Source organism: Aptenodytes patagonicus, chromosome 10 (genome assembly GCF_965638725.1).
Source record: "Aptenodytes patagonicus chromosome 10, bAptPat1.pri.cur, whole genome shotgun sequence".
In the NCBI taxonomy this organism is placed as follows: Eukaryota; Metazoa; Chordata; class Aves; order Sphenisciformes; family Spheniscidae; genus Aptenodytes; species Aptenodytes patagonicus.
The window spans coordinates 23,659,556-23,673,912 of record NC_134958.1 but is presented as its reverse complement, the minus strand read 5'-3'; the positions used below and the strand labels follow the sequence as shown (position 1 = coordinate 23,673,912).

Genomic DNA, 14,357 nt, shown 5'->3' with positions numbered 1-14,357 from the left:
CTGGGCGAGTCCCCGGCGGGGATGGGGCGGCAGCGGGACGGCGCCTTTCATCCGCCGGGTCACCCACAAAATCAAAGGCTCTGACAGCCCCGTAACGCCGGGGCTTTGAAGAAGCAGCTTCGATAGTTTGGCCAGAAACGTGGCTGAACCACAGACAACTCCTCCCCGGCACTTCAGGGTGCTAAATCTCCCGAAAAGATGGGGTGACACCACCGCAGTCCCCGCTTAGCCAACGCCACCCCCGCTGTGGCTTTTCAAGTTGGGCCATTTTCATGCATTTCACCCATTTTCATGCATTTTGCTGCACAGGCCGGGCTGGCGGGGGGGGATTTGGGTTGCGGATGCTCAGGGAGGAGGAGGAGGAGGAAGGCACACCCTGTCCACCCCCAGCAGGATAGGGCTGCAGCTCAGCACCCTCCCCAGCACCCACTGTCCCCAGGGTGGCCCTGCCACCAGCTTGAGCGCCGCATCCCGCAGTCTCTGCTGCCATCTAGTGAAAAAACCTCCCCGTCCCCTATGCCGGGAGCATCCCTGGCCCTGGGTGTCCCCCAAAAGCCACCCCGGTCCCCCTCTGCCCCAGCCAGGGCTGCACCCCCAGCCTGGTGTCCCCCGTCCATCCCCCCCCCAGCATGGCCAGGGTGACACAGTGCTGAGCACCCACCAGCATCCCGGCGGCGCTGGACCACGCAGCATGCCTCCTGTCCTGCCCTACGGGGCATGACATCGGGAGCCACGCAGCCCCAGGTCCACCAGCGCTGTCCCAAAGGGAGAACAAGGCGATGCCACCCATCCCCAAGCCCACGCGAGGACGGGGCTGTCCCCACGTAATCCACATCCTGAGGACGTGGCCAGCGAAGGGGCACCGGGACAGCCCAAATTCTGGGGTACCCCATTTCGGGGCTCACAGCCCGGCACCGCCGCAAGGATGCTAGCAGCAGACAGGGGCGTGCTAGAAAATCCTCGTTTTATTTTCATTTAAAAGCCGTTCTGAGCCCAGAGCGAGCAGCAAGCTCTTCCCCAGGGCGCGGGGATTTGGCCCCATCAGCACTTGTAGTTCCCAAAAAATAGGAAAAAAAAACCCAAATAAATCACACAGGTATCACCTGCCGCCCCAGCGCGCTCCCGGAGGAGGCTGTGGGATAAATCCTGTGGGATAAATCCTGCGGCACTCGGCTCCACGCGGTGACGAGGTTAACACGAACCAGGGCACAGACACATTGCAACCCGGGACGTTCACCGGTGCCAGCCGCGGGCTCCTTTCGGGACGTCTTAACAAGGCGAGCGGGGCTAACGAAGCCCTGGCCCAGCAGCGTTCCCAGGTGCGGTCCCCGGCGAAGACCCCTGGTCTGGGGGGACCCTAAAGTGCTTTGCAGGGACACACACCCCCCCACACACACACACACCCCCCTGCCAAGATGCCCCGATGCTCCAGGAGAGAAGGGCTGGGGGCCGGTACGGAGCCCAGCGGAGCCCTGGATTGTACCCCCACCCTTGGGTGCTGGGATAGATGACGCCCCACAGGGCTGGTGGCCCCTTTCTCCCCGTCCCTGCAGACCCCTGGGGTTGGGGCCATTCCTCCGGCCGCGGCCCCAGGGGTACCAAGAGGGGAACGAGCAGGCGGGTTCAGCCCAGAGCTGCTGCCCGGGCTTCACCCAGAGCAGCAGCAGCAACTCATCCACATTTTTGGGGGTTCCCGGTGAGCCTAAGGTCATCTTTTAACAAGAAAAACCCAAGTCTGGAATAAAAACCGGCACCCGTTTTAGCAGCAAGTCCTAAGGGGAGGTCCAACTGCTCGGCAGCCCCGAGCCATCATCCGGTGCTACGGCGCAGCAGCATCCCGGGGAGAAAATGGGTTTCCAGTGGGACGGGGAGTCGGCACCAGTGGCTGTGAGCCGGCTGGGCGGTCCCGCCGGGAGCGGGTGCCAGTAGGAAGAGAGAAGATACTTGGTCCCATTTTACCGGCCGAGGGAAAGCCGGGCCACGTGCAACAGCCGCAGCTGGGAGGACGCAGCACCGGGATCCGTACGCAGGGTGCCACTGTCTTGGCGTCCGTCCTCAGCCAGCACTGGGGGTAACGGTCACCTGCAAGCAGAGAGCAGGGTAAGACAGGGAGAGCGGCTGTGGAGGCACCGTACCCCAGCCGGGTGCCCAGGCCCCACGGGCACGAGGAGGGAGAACCCCCCGATGTCCCCAACCCGAGGGAACCCGCCCCTGTCCATCCCTTGCTGATGCCCACAGTCATGTTAGCCCCAGGGCGCAGCCGAGATGCCCTGGAGCTTCCTACAGCCGGGGAACCAGCCCCAAACCCGCAAGGAAACCTCTTCCCAAGGGCTGAAAGTCTCAGGGAAAGCAGAGCTTTCCCCGGTGGCTCAAACCAGCAGCTGATGGGATCATCTACTGCACGGGGATGGCGCTCTGCGGTCTGCCGTCGGCCATCCCAACAGCAGGCACGGGATAAGGGACAAAGCATCCCTGGGACGTGTCACGGAGCGGAGCCATTGCTCTTTGCACCACATCCCTCGGGTCCTCCACTCGCGGTGTGACCCACCTGCCCCGAAGTGTCCCTGAGGGTCCCTCACCTCCTGTGCCCGCGGGAGAGGTAGTCCCGGTTCAGAGAGCAGAGCTGCTGCTCCAGACGGAAGATGCGAAACGCCAGGTACGAGGAGGACACGACCAGGAGGCAGATGCTGGGAGCACAAGAACAAGCACAAGCGCTCAGCGGCCGGCGGTCGAGACGGACGTTCCCAGCGTAGCCCCCCATCCTCCCCACGCCGTGGCCGCCCTCGGCACACTTACAGCACGATGAAGATCTTCAGAAGCTGGTAGTCGGAAGGTCTCAGCTCCGCCACGCAGCTCTGCTCCACCTCCAGCTCCTCCTCGGTGTTTATTGCACTTTCTGAAATGCAAGCCCAGAGTCAGCGGCACAGCGACACTGGGCAGATGCTCGTGCTCCTCCAGCAACCAGGAGCCTTCAAGCATCAAATAATCCTCCCCCGTGGGCTAACGCGGCCTGCACGGGCATTACAGGCGCACGCCGAGGGCTCAGACCCCGCAGGCAGGACACCCCGTCCCATCCCCAGGACCCCATCACTGACTCCCTGCCTCAACCCTGCTCATCTGCAAGGCAGAAATCCCCTCCACGAGAGCGGAGGATGGATGAACATGTATTTATGGAGGTTTACGCCCAGCACCGTGCACGGAGCAGGGCACAAACCCACATCCCCGGGTCGGACGCAGCCCTCACCCGAAACCAGGGGCTCCTCGGAGGTGAAGGAGCTCTCCTTGGTGCTCAGGCTGCTGACGGAGGACCGGTGGATGCACTGGTAGTTGGCGTCCGGCAGCGACAGTGACAGCGAAGCGGGTGACACCTTCCTCCACTTACCCTCGGGGACAATCACCTCCTGCGGGAACAGCCCTGGGTGAGCCGTGCCCCTGGCAGCGGTTTCTCCCGTGAAACCGGCAGTGCCGAGGATGCACCGGGCACCAGATTCGGACTCGAACCTTACGGCATCTCCATCGAGCACCAGCACATCCAAAACATCATCCTAAGGGGGAGCTGGTCCTCCACGACGGCCCCGTGGGGACACAGGTTCCTACTGCCACAGGAAGGACCTGCCCACGCACCCCACGCCTGCCCCAAATACTGATCGCTGCCTCCTTCACCCCTTGGTTTGAAGCTCAGCGCGGTCACCCGTCATCCTCCGAGAGCCCCTCGCCCACCCCGTGGCTCAGCATCCCGGTTCCAGCAGGCCCCGCAAAGGCACCGAATCGAGTGGGGCGGCAGCCGGCACGGAGAGGGATTCCCCTGCCGGACAGTCCCCGGGGCTGGAGCTGCTGAAGGGCTACATCCCGCAGAAGCACCGGGAGATGCTTCCAGCCTGGATCACTCCCAATTCACTCCTTGAAAAGCGCCTTCAAGCCCTGGCATGCCACCAGCCCGGGGGGGACATCCCACTTGTCACCTCCTGGTCCTGTGCGCAGGGCCACCGGCCCACGGGGGACACCGCATTTGTCACCTCCTGCACCCGGCCTGATGCGCAGGGTCACCGGTCCATGGAGGACACCCTGCTCAGCGTCCCTGTACAGCCCGGCACGGCCGCAGCACCAACAGCTTCGTGACTGAGCGGAGACAGGGACGGGCCATCCGCATTTCACGGAGGACACATCCCGCCGGCTGGGGACACAGCCACCGTGGGCAAAGCCGAGCCCCGCCGTGCTCCAAAGGCAGCAGGATGCGGCCCCTCGCACTCCCTTGGTTACACCGCGGTTCGGCAGCCTTTTCCCTCTCCAGCCTCCTGGCTACAAGTCGTCCCACTCATCCCACGGGTTTTTGGATAATTCAACCACGTTTCCAGCCTGTTATCCGTGTTCACAGCTCCGAACAGCACCAGCCGGCGGGAGCGGAGCGGCAGCGTTTTGCACATCGCTCCGAAGTTTTGCGGTCTATAAACAGACCCCCAAGACCAACCGGCCAGGTCATCGGCTTGTGCTCAGCCGTGGGCTGTTCAAATCGTCCTCTTGACCTGGCCGTTTCTGCCAAACTGGGGTACGAGGATCCCGGAGGACGAGCTACGAAGGCAACGGCCGCATCCTCATGCAACCTTTCTCAGCAGCGAGGGGAGAGGACCGACTCCGCACCCTGCATGTGGCTGCCAGCCGAACCTCAGCACGCCGGGAAGGCGTTAAACCCACCGAGGGGGCCAGGCGGACGCCCTCCTGCCCACGGCACGAGTTCATGGGGGTCCTTCCCTCTCCCAGAGCTGCCCTGACCCTCACCAGTGACACGGCATCAGGCTCCTCCGTAAGCTCCTTCAAACTCAAGCTCTTCTTACTTGAAACCTGGAGGGGAGAAAGAAAGGGGCGTTACCGGCTGGGGCACCACCTCTCCCTGCTTCAACCTGAGCCAGAAAATTGAATTTTGACGTTTCTGGTGAGTCTATGAAGAGCAGCTGCTTAAAGTTTGCAAGCACGGGGATTTTGGGGATGAAGAAAAGCATCCGGCAGAGGACAGGGCACTGCATCGCTGCTTCCCGCTGCCAAAAACCTTACGGGGCCGTGGCTGAGCCGAGGGCTCCTGCAAGGGCTACTGCACCGGTCACGGCTCCCGGTGGAAGGGATAAACCATCGAGGGGAAAAAAGGGAATATCTGGGCAGAACCAGGCACATTTCAAAGAATAAATTCCCCCATTCAGCGACGGGGCTGAGTCACCCAAATCGTTGCCCCAGCACACCCAGCAGCCACCCTTCCAGGCGGGGAAGGGCTCCGGCACCGCTTCCCACGTGCTTCAAAGGCAGGGAGCAGAGGAGGTCCCCACAACCCTCCTCTCCAGCCCGAGGGCTGATGGATTTCTTCCCTTTTCAGGCTTAATTCAACTTTTTTTGTTTGTTTTTTTTACTTTGTACCATTTTTCCTTCCCTTAAACTTCAGACCTGGGGAAAAGGCAGCAATGTGCGGAGTAGCAGAACTAGTATTACTACCAGATTATTTATAATTCATATACACGCCCTGGGAGAGAGCAGAAACTCTGGGCTCTGCCTCTGCCATCCGTGACCCAGAAAAGGCCACCGGCACCTCATGGGGACAGGACGCCTACACGACACCCAGGGACAGGCTCTGCCCCGCCAGGATGCTCAGGAGCCTGTCAAGAAACAGCCACCGTCATTTTGAACTACGAAACGGGGACAGCGGGACGGCCCCCTGCATCGGGCGGAGGTGATGGTGGGGATGCAGCAGTGTCATGAAGTGCTGCCGTTCTCAGCGGGCTCCTGCCCCTCTTCCCATCCCTTGCTGCAGAGCAAGGATGCTGAGAAGAGGCGGCGGGGCACCAGGGAGGGCTTTGGGAGCGGTCCAAAGCCTTCGTGGCGATGGCGAAGAGCTTTGCTCCCCGAGACGCAGCCCAAAGGGAGCTTGTGGCTATCGAAACACCGTCGGACACGGGGGCAGAGGGTACCTGCAGGTGTGTGCAGACTCTCCTCAGGACGTCGTAGACGCTGTCGCGGGAGATGAGGGACACGAAGATGTACTGCAAGAGAAAGAGAGAAGCTGCCGGGAGAGATTCCCCCCCATCCCGAATCCAGTTCCCCACAGGCAGGGAACAGGCAGAGACGTCCTGCCCTTGAATTTCCCCTCCTTTGGGAGCCGCATCCCCCCCCGCAGAGTTTCCCTGCTGCTATTTTTGCAGCCTGCTAAAACCTGGACCAGATTTTTTTGGGGCCGGTTTCGCTCAGCTGCTGTCCCCATGGGGCCTCCCGCGCTCAGCCCAGAGGGATGCGGCAGCAATCAGGGCCGGGAGCGACCAAAACCGTCCCCACGGATCAGCACGAGGGGACACGGGGCAGCGCTCACCTCGCCTGATGCAGAGCCCACACAACGTGCAGGGCAGCCTTGCAACCAGATCGCTTTGAACGCCCAAATCCTGCCTTGTCCTACCCCCTGCTAAAATCCCACAGGAGTAACCCCCTCCCTTGGAGGGGACGGGCAACACACGCTGCCACGAGCAGCACCCGGGCGGGCGAGGACTCGGACGCACCGAGCAGGACTACGTCAGCTCACTGCAGCCGACAACACCCGACGTGATTTAAAAGCTGGAAATTCAGCCCCTTAACCAAGTTTTCCGCCAGCTCGGGTTGAACGCCAGCCCAATCCCTTCCCCTCCTCGCGTTTAAGGAGTTTAAAGGTCTTATTTGAGCCTGGCAGGGATTTGTCAGGCTCGGCCGAGTTTCACTTGGGCTTTGCTTCGCCCAGAAACAAAGTGAAATTCAGAAACAAAAGCAAAGCTGCGGTGTTTGCCCTGGCTGGCTGCCAGCACGGAGAGCAGCGCTCACTTCCCAACCAGCCCGCGCTTTCAGCCAGGGATGGGAATCGCTTCGTTCCCTGCTCTCCAATCCCAGCCAACTCGGACCAGGGCGTCCCCCGGCTGCAGCGAGGCCGGGTACCGATGCTCGAAGCGCCAGCGTTACCTTTCTGCTGGCGTTGGTGGTGATGGCCAAGCCGTTGGGCAGCAGCCGAGCCGTCTTGTGCTTTTTTATCAGCTGTACGGAGACCACCGGGATCACAACCTGGAGGGCAAAAAGACACGGGGACGGGCAGGGATGGGCGCGGCGCGAGCTCAGGGAGTTTCTTTCGCAAGGCGGAGGTTTAACACGCATCGCAATTATGCCCCAAGCAGAGCGGCGACGCGGGGATTTGGCATTTCCCAGAGACAGCTTGGTTTTTATTAAAGGTCACGGCATCCCCCCGCATTAATCTCGGCTCGGAGGTGGTTTCTACTCGATCAAAATGGTGAGGACACGGGGAAAGCGTCGTCCAGCAGTTCTCCCTAAGACCCATCACGAGAGACCCCCTGCAAGCCCAGGGAGGGTTAAAAATAAGGCAGGATGTAATTTATAGCAGAATAACTTCGTTGAAACCCCGTACTTCCATCAGATATTTGTTTAAAGCGGCTGATATAAATAATTCAGTTCTTCATCCCAGTTTTAAAGGAAGTCGTCTCTCCCCAAGATCCCCGTCAGCCACAAGACTAACGGGAAGAAAAGACAAGAGAGATTTAAATTCTGTTGTGTCGTGTCCCCCCCCAAACCTTTGATCTTCCTTCAAACACCGTTGTGGCTTGTAGGAGGTTTTGCATCAGGGAATTTTAAACCAAATCAATGTTTGGTTTCCCCAGGCAGATCCCGCAGGTGATCGGAGGGGGAGGCACAGCCGCGCTCCCCTTCGCATCAGAGGCTTTTGATGGCGATTTTGGCGGTATTTGGGTGCGGGAGGGGGTAAGCGGGCTGCGGCGTAGCCTGGGCTACGAGCCCTAAGGGACCAGGGTGGGCTGGCCCCCACGTTACCTTGATGTCCTTCCCGAAAAGGTTTGCATAGAAGCAGAGCCAGTTAGGGGAGATGTAAAGCCTTCCCTGGATGAGGATGTCTCTCTGGAGCGCGCAGGAACAAACTGCAAGGCAGAGAGAGGGGCATGGCAGACCGTGTGCCGGATCCTGCCGCCCCCGTGCCCGTCCCACGCCGCGCCACCCACCTTTCAGCACGCTCTCCTCCGTCGGGATGTCCTTGAACAGCTTGTGGTACTGGGAGTTGTACTTGCTAGCAGCCTGAAAATGAAGCAGAGCAAAGTTATCCGGTGACCTTGCTGATAAGGAGACCCCAAAAAAACCCTCCCTCCTGCAAAAAAAAAAAAAAAAAAAAAAATCTCCCTCTCCCCGCACCCGGGACCGGCGCAGCGGGGTCCCACCGGGCTGGGAACAGCAGAGCCGAAGGGCTAGAGGCGGGTCGGATGATCCGGCACCCAGCAAACGCTGTGCCATCCTCCCAAAGAAACATTTCCCCTAGTTTCTAGAGTTTATCTAAGGAGGCTGAGCCTCCGCGAGGAGCCAGTTTTCTCCCAGGCTCATCCGCAGGCAACTTATTTTGCCCGACGGTTTCTCTCCTCCTCCTCCTCGAGCTCTTCCCTTATTCGGGGCACGGTGACAACACTTGCTTTGCGCCCATCGCGCCGCGCCATCCAGCTATTTATATTCCCGGTGCCTCTTCAAAGCCTGCTGGCAGCCACAGCGGGCACCTCGGCAGGTTCGCCCTTAAATAATTCTCTACATAAGTTAAAGGCTCCAAATCTGTTTAACGCTTTGCATTAAATCCGCTCCATTAGTCCTGTAAGGCAGCACAGGCAGATTTGTGCCCCCTGTGCTGGAGGAGGCAGGGCCCCAGACCTCGGGGCGCTCCCCGGGGACGCGGCTGTCCCCGTGGCAGTGACGGCTGCCACCCAAAATCCAAGGGACGAGGCGCTTTGCCAGGATGCGGAGAGATCCAGCACAGCTCCAAGGGCCCCGGGGCAGCAGGGCTGGCTTGCAGGCAGCACCGCAGGCAGAGCCCTCCTGCCCGCGGTGACAAGGTCACCTTTGCTCCGTGCACCTTGTCACCGGATGAGCCAGGCCGTAAGAGGATCAAGGCTCAGCATCACCTGGGGTTGGCTTAGACACCCCCCGGAGAGACACCGGGATGGTGGCGGGTGCCGGTGGGAGCGTTTCGGGGGGACACGGAGGGACACAGGGGGACTGTGGCATCACCTCCAAGCCCCCACCAAGAAACAGCCGCTGGCCCCAGCACAAACCCGTTGCCAACCCCGCAACCCTCCCAGATGCCTCTGAATAATCGGCAAAATGTTTTTCTCCTCCATCTTCTTCACGGGGAAAGGCAAAACGCCTCTTCCCTCCGCTCCTTCCTCTTCCACAGCCTCTCTTGCCTGTAGACAGATCAAAGAGCTCTACTTCGGGCACAGTTTGAACAAACAAAAAGGTTCAAACGGAGGGGAACGGAGCTGCTTGCGGTCAAGATTTCCACCTTTTCCTTTGCTCTGGATGGAAAAACCTGAAAGGGTTTGCAGGGCAGATCATAGGCCACAAGAAACCCCCATCGGCTCCCCTGAAAACGCAGGCAGGAGCCTCTGCCCTGCACCAGGAGCCGCCGCGGCTTCACCTCCGGCTCCCGCAGCCCACGTTTGAGACCCCGGGCGGGCTTCTCCGTGGCAAACGGCCGGGGTCAGGCTACAACAAACCAGCCCATTCGCTCACAAAGCCAAAGACTTACCACTTCCCGGTGGCATTTCTTGATGTCTTCATCCTTCAGGGCTTCATTCAGGTGGAGGCTGGAAGGAAAAATAATAATAATCAGGTAAGTGAAGAGCCCCAGGTCTCTCACCCGCTCCCGAAAACACGTGTGCTGCAAGAAGAGACACGGCAAGATGTAGAGGACCGAAGAGAGACCCCGGGAAGCCACATTTTGGGTGTCTCAGCGACTTATCGTAGCATCAGGCGTGCAGGGACATCACTGAGGTTAAATAGTGGCTGCAGGAGAAGGCTGATCTCTGTCTGGCATCGGGCGGATGGCGAGCCGGTCCATGCCATGGTGGAGGCACCGGCGCCAGGGTGCCCGTACCCAAAACGCACCCCAGCACTGGGGGGAAGGAGCCCAGAGCTGTCCCCGGCAACAGCCTGGGCCAGGTTAGGAGCTGGCGATGGGCAGCTTCGGATGGGTCAAGGTTTCCCCAGGGAAAGCACAAATGGGAATTTGGGAACGTGCCGGGGCAGGAGGACGGACTCGGCTTTGGCCATGCACGGGGGCATCCATCCGCATCCACCACGCAGGCAGATGAAGGGAGAAACCACAGAGACAGTGAAATCCTCCCAACAACCTCAGCAGCGGGAATACCGGTCCCCTTCCCCAAATCCCTCTTCCCCTCCCTGCTTTTATAGACCAAATATTTGAGGGCGAAAACAAAGAGGGGACCCCCTGTGCCCACTCCCAGCTGGTGGGCTGCATTTGGGGGCTCGGAGGCAGCGGGGATGCCGCAGGAGATGGAAACAGGAGGAAAAAGAGCAAGTACTCGACTGCAGACCCCGGGACGCCACGGTGACGCTGCCCCTCACCTGCCGTCGAGGGGATCCAAACTCTTCTCCTTGTGCGATGCCTCCAGTTTGTCACGGCCGTGCATGGGCTCGGGGCTCTTCAGGGGAGCTGCTTTTTCATGCATCGGTTTGGCGCTGCAAGGAGAAGCCCGTTAGCCCCCGAGGGGAAGGGAGAGAGGGGAGAGATGCATTTCGGAGCCGTAAATCCATTACCTTCAATCCCCATCCGCACAGAGACGTTTGTATCTCTGCCACTCAAGGACAGCAAGAATATTTCTGCAATTTCTCAAGTCACGTGGAGAAAAAAAAGGGCATTTCCTGCCAGGAACGCCCCGGCACTCGCAACCGAGCGGCGGCTCCCTCCCCGCTGCCTCGGATAACACCCTCCAAAGCAGAGCCTCCTCCCGGGCCACCATGTGCAAGAGATGGAGGTTGGGATGGGGAAAAAAAAAAATCACAGGTCTATGAAACTCCCTGGGGTGATGGAGATTTCAGCCAGCGAGGGCCAGGGTCTGCTCATCTGGGTCGGCAAAACACCATCTTCCTAGGGCAGAGCCCGTGCCAAAGGCACCACCTCCCTCCTTTAATCGCTCCTCTCTCGTTAAAGCCTGTTATTTACTATCATGAGTTTTATCAGAGGCACTTATCAGCTGCGACAGGTAAAGTAAACACGCTCCCAGCACCGCGCAGGGAAGGTTATCAGCCAGCGGGCCAGAAAGGTGACGCTTCCGCCCTTGGCAAACCACAACCAGAGACTGCCATGCCGCGGCGCTTCTGGCACCGAGAGCCAAAGCGGAGCGCGATGCCAGGGCACCGATGCCGGAGCAGTGATCCACGGGCTCCGGCGGCTGGGCAGAGCCGGCAAACGGCCACCGGACCTACGGAGAGGAAATTATTCAAGGGAAAAGAGCTCGGCTCAACGGGCAGGGGGTGATGCCAGAGCAGGTGGGGGGCGAGCAGGACGGCAGCGGGCAGGATGAGTGCGGAGCTGGAGCGCATCCCGCTGCCCGCAGGGACGATGCCGTGATGGTGCGGCAGAGCCCAGACGGAGAAGCCATCCCAATCTGCTTCCTAAATAAAGAGAGGGGCTCTTTCACTGCCCCGTGCTTCCCTACACACACCCTGCTCCCGCTCCGAGGGGCTTGTCCAAAGGGAAACCCATCTAAATAATCCCCCACAGACTTGGGGAGGGCCAGAATGGGGGTGCTGCACCCCGACACCCGTCACCCAAACAGCCTGAGAGTCAAAGCTGCGTGACCCCCATGTTCCCACAGCTTCGAGGGCCCAACTGAAACGCTGTCCCGATGTGATGGAGCCGGGCTGAGTCCCAGGCCGGAGGCACGGGGGATGCTCCCTCAAGATGCAGCACGTACGCGGGGCTGCAGAAAAACCGAACACAAGTCACCGGTGCCGGGCGGTTAGGACCAGGCTGGGAACCAGCTCCTGGATCCCCGCAGCCGGCATTTGCAAATAAATGAGCTGCCCGCACGGCCCCAAAGCCCGAGCATTGCGGGGACGGGATGAACACACCGAGGTTGTGGGGTATTTTTAGGAGAAGCTCAGGTCAAAGGATGTGTCTGGAAGAGAAGGGAGACTCTGCCGACAAGAAGCACCAAAATAATATCCCTTGGCATTGCACCAAAAGACTTTCTCCCTGCCTGACTCCTCAGACACCCCGTGCCTTCAGGACGAGCAGCCCTGTGCCGCGAACACCCTCTGCCAGGTGATGCCACACTGCCCTGAAGCCAAAACTCGTGTCATGGAGGCGCCAAAGCCTTCATCCTCCCTGCCTCCACGCTGGAAAAGGGGCTCCGACCCACTCCAGAGCCTCCCTCTCCAGAGCTCAGCCCGCTCCGGCTTCCCTCACGTCATCCCTTAAATCCCCAAGCGGTTGCGCCGCTTAATCCAGGCGAGCAGATTTAGCCCTAACCAGGGCTGATGCCAAGGGGCACCACACAGGGGACAGGGAGAGGCACCCCCTGCTCGAGGCAAGGGCATCAAGAAACCCCCCCCGAGGTCACCAAACACACAGAAATCCCCTAAAATGAGAAGAGCCAGAGGCTGGAGAGCACTTGGAAGCGCTACACGGTCCTGTCCCGGTTTTCTCTCCCTCTTAGGGTCACCGCCAGGGACAAGTCCCAGGTCAGACAGTCACCGGACACGGCACTGGCACCAGGCTGCTCCAGGGAGGGTCTGGGGGCTGTGAGGAGCATCCTCAGGCCCAGTGGAGACACTGCAGCGGCTGCCTCGTCTCCCCTCTCCAGATCTTGCTCCATCCCAGCTGCCAGATGCAGCACGGATGGAGACCCAGGGTTCGGGAGCACGGGATAAGACAAGGTTGGGCTCCAGGCACAGCTGACGGGGAGGTCTCCCTGCCAAGGGCCGCTTCCAGCGGTGGCACAGGGAGGAAAACACTTTCTAGCAGCTCACACCATCACCCATCTTGAGGATTTTTTTTTTTTTAGCAGGAAAACCACCGTCCCGAGTGTCCCAAACTACAAGCGGAACAAGAACAGTCGGTGCGCAGAGCCCCCGAGGCAAGGCAGAGCGGGTGGGCACAGGAGTCCCCGGCAAAGGGAAAACATTGGCGGCGACCTGCCGACCCTCTGCCCGCCATACCGGGGCTGACACCCCCCCCTCTGCCCGTGCAGGCTCCCCGAGCTCAGCTCGCCTCCCGAGCTGCGGCTTTGTCAGGCAAAGCCCGGTGCTTCTCCCCTCCCCGTGGATCGGCATCTCCCTTCCCTTACGCAGCGCTGGGATCCGGCCTGGAAATGGTCCGGCGTGAGCCCCTCCGGCGGCGTTTGATTTTCGCTGGATCCCTTCCCCGCTGCCGGCATAAGCGAGAGGGAAGCGCGTGGCGGAGGCAGGAGAGAGCGGGCCAGGGATTTCACCTCTTGGGGAAAAAAAAAAAATAAAACCAAGGATCAGAGCCGGAGGGAGGCACTTGCGGCCGGGCTGCCTTGGCCCGAGCGAGCCCGGGCGGGATCCGGCGAGCTGCCCTTGTTCCTGGCTTTCAAGGTCATTTCAATCCCGTGTGTTGGCTGCTGGAGCGGAGCCACCGCCGAGGATGCTGGAGGGGAACGGCCGGTCCCGAGCGGCGCTGTCAGGAGAGAGGCAGGAGGTCAAGGAGAGGAGGGAGAGATGGCGTGTCCCCCCAGATCCCCGCGCCCAGGGGGTCTGGCCGCGGGCAGCCTCTCCCTCGATCCCCCCCCGCCGGGGTCCCTCCCCCGGGAACCGCCCGTCCCCGGGGCCCTACACCCGGCGGGTCGCAGCCGGGGTGAGAGCCAAGGCCTCGGTCCCAGCAGGTCCCAGGATCACTCCCAGCACCCGGGAGACGGGGTTTTGCTGGGCGCCGCTCTAAGAGCCCCACGCCACGGAGAGAGCCCGGCTTTGGTCCCCTCGCGGCCCCGGTGGGGCAACGACGGGCCGGAGGCCGCGGCGAGGAGCGGCCGGGGCAGCCCCCGGGGCCGGTTCCCAGCCTCCGCCCGGGCTCGGAGCCCCCCCCCCAGGCAGACCCGGCAGCTCCCGGGGCGGGTCAGCGGCGGGACCCCCCCGCCCGCCCCGGTTCGTCCCCTCAGCCGGGTTGGCGGGCGGGGGGGGGGGAGGGGGGGGCAGCCTCAGTGTTTCCGCGCTCCCCTCAGAGCGCGACGCCGCCGGCGGCCGGGCGGGGGCAGGCCGAGGGCCGGCACCGGGCTCCCCGGCGGCAACGGGGAGGCGCCCCGCGGCTCCCGGCCGCCCCCCGGCCCTCGGGGCGCTCGGAACCCCCGCAGCTCCCGGAGGCCCCCCCGCCCCCAGAGCCCCCCCCCCGCCGCCCCCGGCCCCTACCTGCGCGGCGCCCCCGCGCTGCCCGGCGCCGTCATGCCCCGCGCGCCCGACCTCCTCGCGGCGCCCCGGCGCCCGCCCGTTGGCCGCCCGCCGCCCCGCCCCGCCCCCGCCGCGCGCCCCCATTGGTC

At 61.7% G+C, this 14,357-nt stretch overlaps 1 protein-coding gene across 3 annotated transcripts; it reads right to left on the bottom strand.

Moving 5' to 3' along the window:
• Window positions 1–947: 947 nt before the first annotated feature.
• GRAMD2A (GRAM domain containing 2A) lies at window positions 948–14,285 on the bottom strand. 3 transcript variants are annotated; one of them, XM_076348585.1, is made up of 13 exons: window positions 14,230–14,285; window positions 13,152–13,504; window positions 10,426–10,539; window positions 9,587–9,644; window positions 8,022–8,094; window positions 7,837–7,940; window positions 6,961–7,059; window positions 5,952–6,023; window positions 4,777–4,839; window positions 3,245–3,401; window positions 2,797–2,896; window positions 2,580–2,687; window positions 948–2,082 (listed from the first exon to the last, which is right to left on the bottom strand). In XM_076348585.1, the coding sequence occupies exons 3-13, from the start codon at window positions 10,527–10,529 to the stop codon at window positions 2,079–2,081; spliced, it is 942 nt and encodes a 313-aa protein (XP_076204700.1). In that variant the 5' UTR covers window positions 10,530–10,539; window positions 13,152–13,504; window positions 14,230–14,285; the 3' UTR covers window positions 948–2,078. The 3 variants fall into 3 exon arrangements, with proteins under 3 accessions (XP_076204700.1, XP_076204699.1, XP_076204701.1); XM_076348584.1 differs by lacking the exon at window positions 14,230–14,285 and having other exon boundaries at window positions 13,152–13,630; XM_076348586.1 differs by lacking the exons at window positions 948–2,082; window positions 14,230–14,285 and having other exon boundaries at window positions 2,576–2,687; window positions 13,152–13,633.
• Window positions 14,286–14,357: the final 72 nt, after the last annotated feature.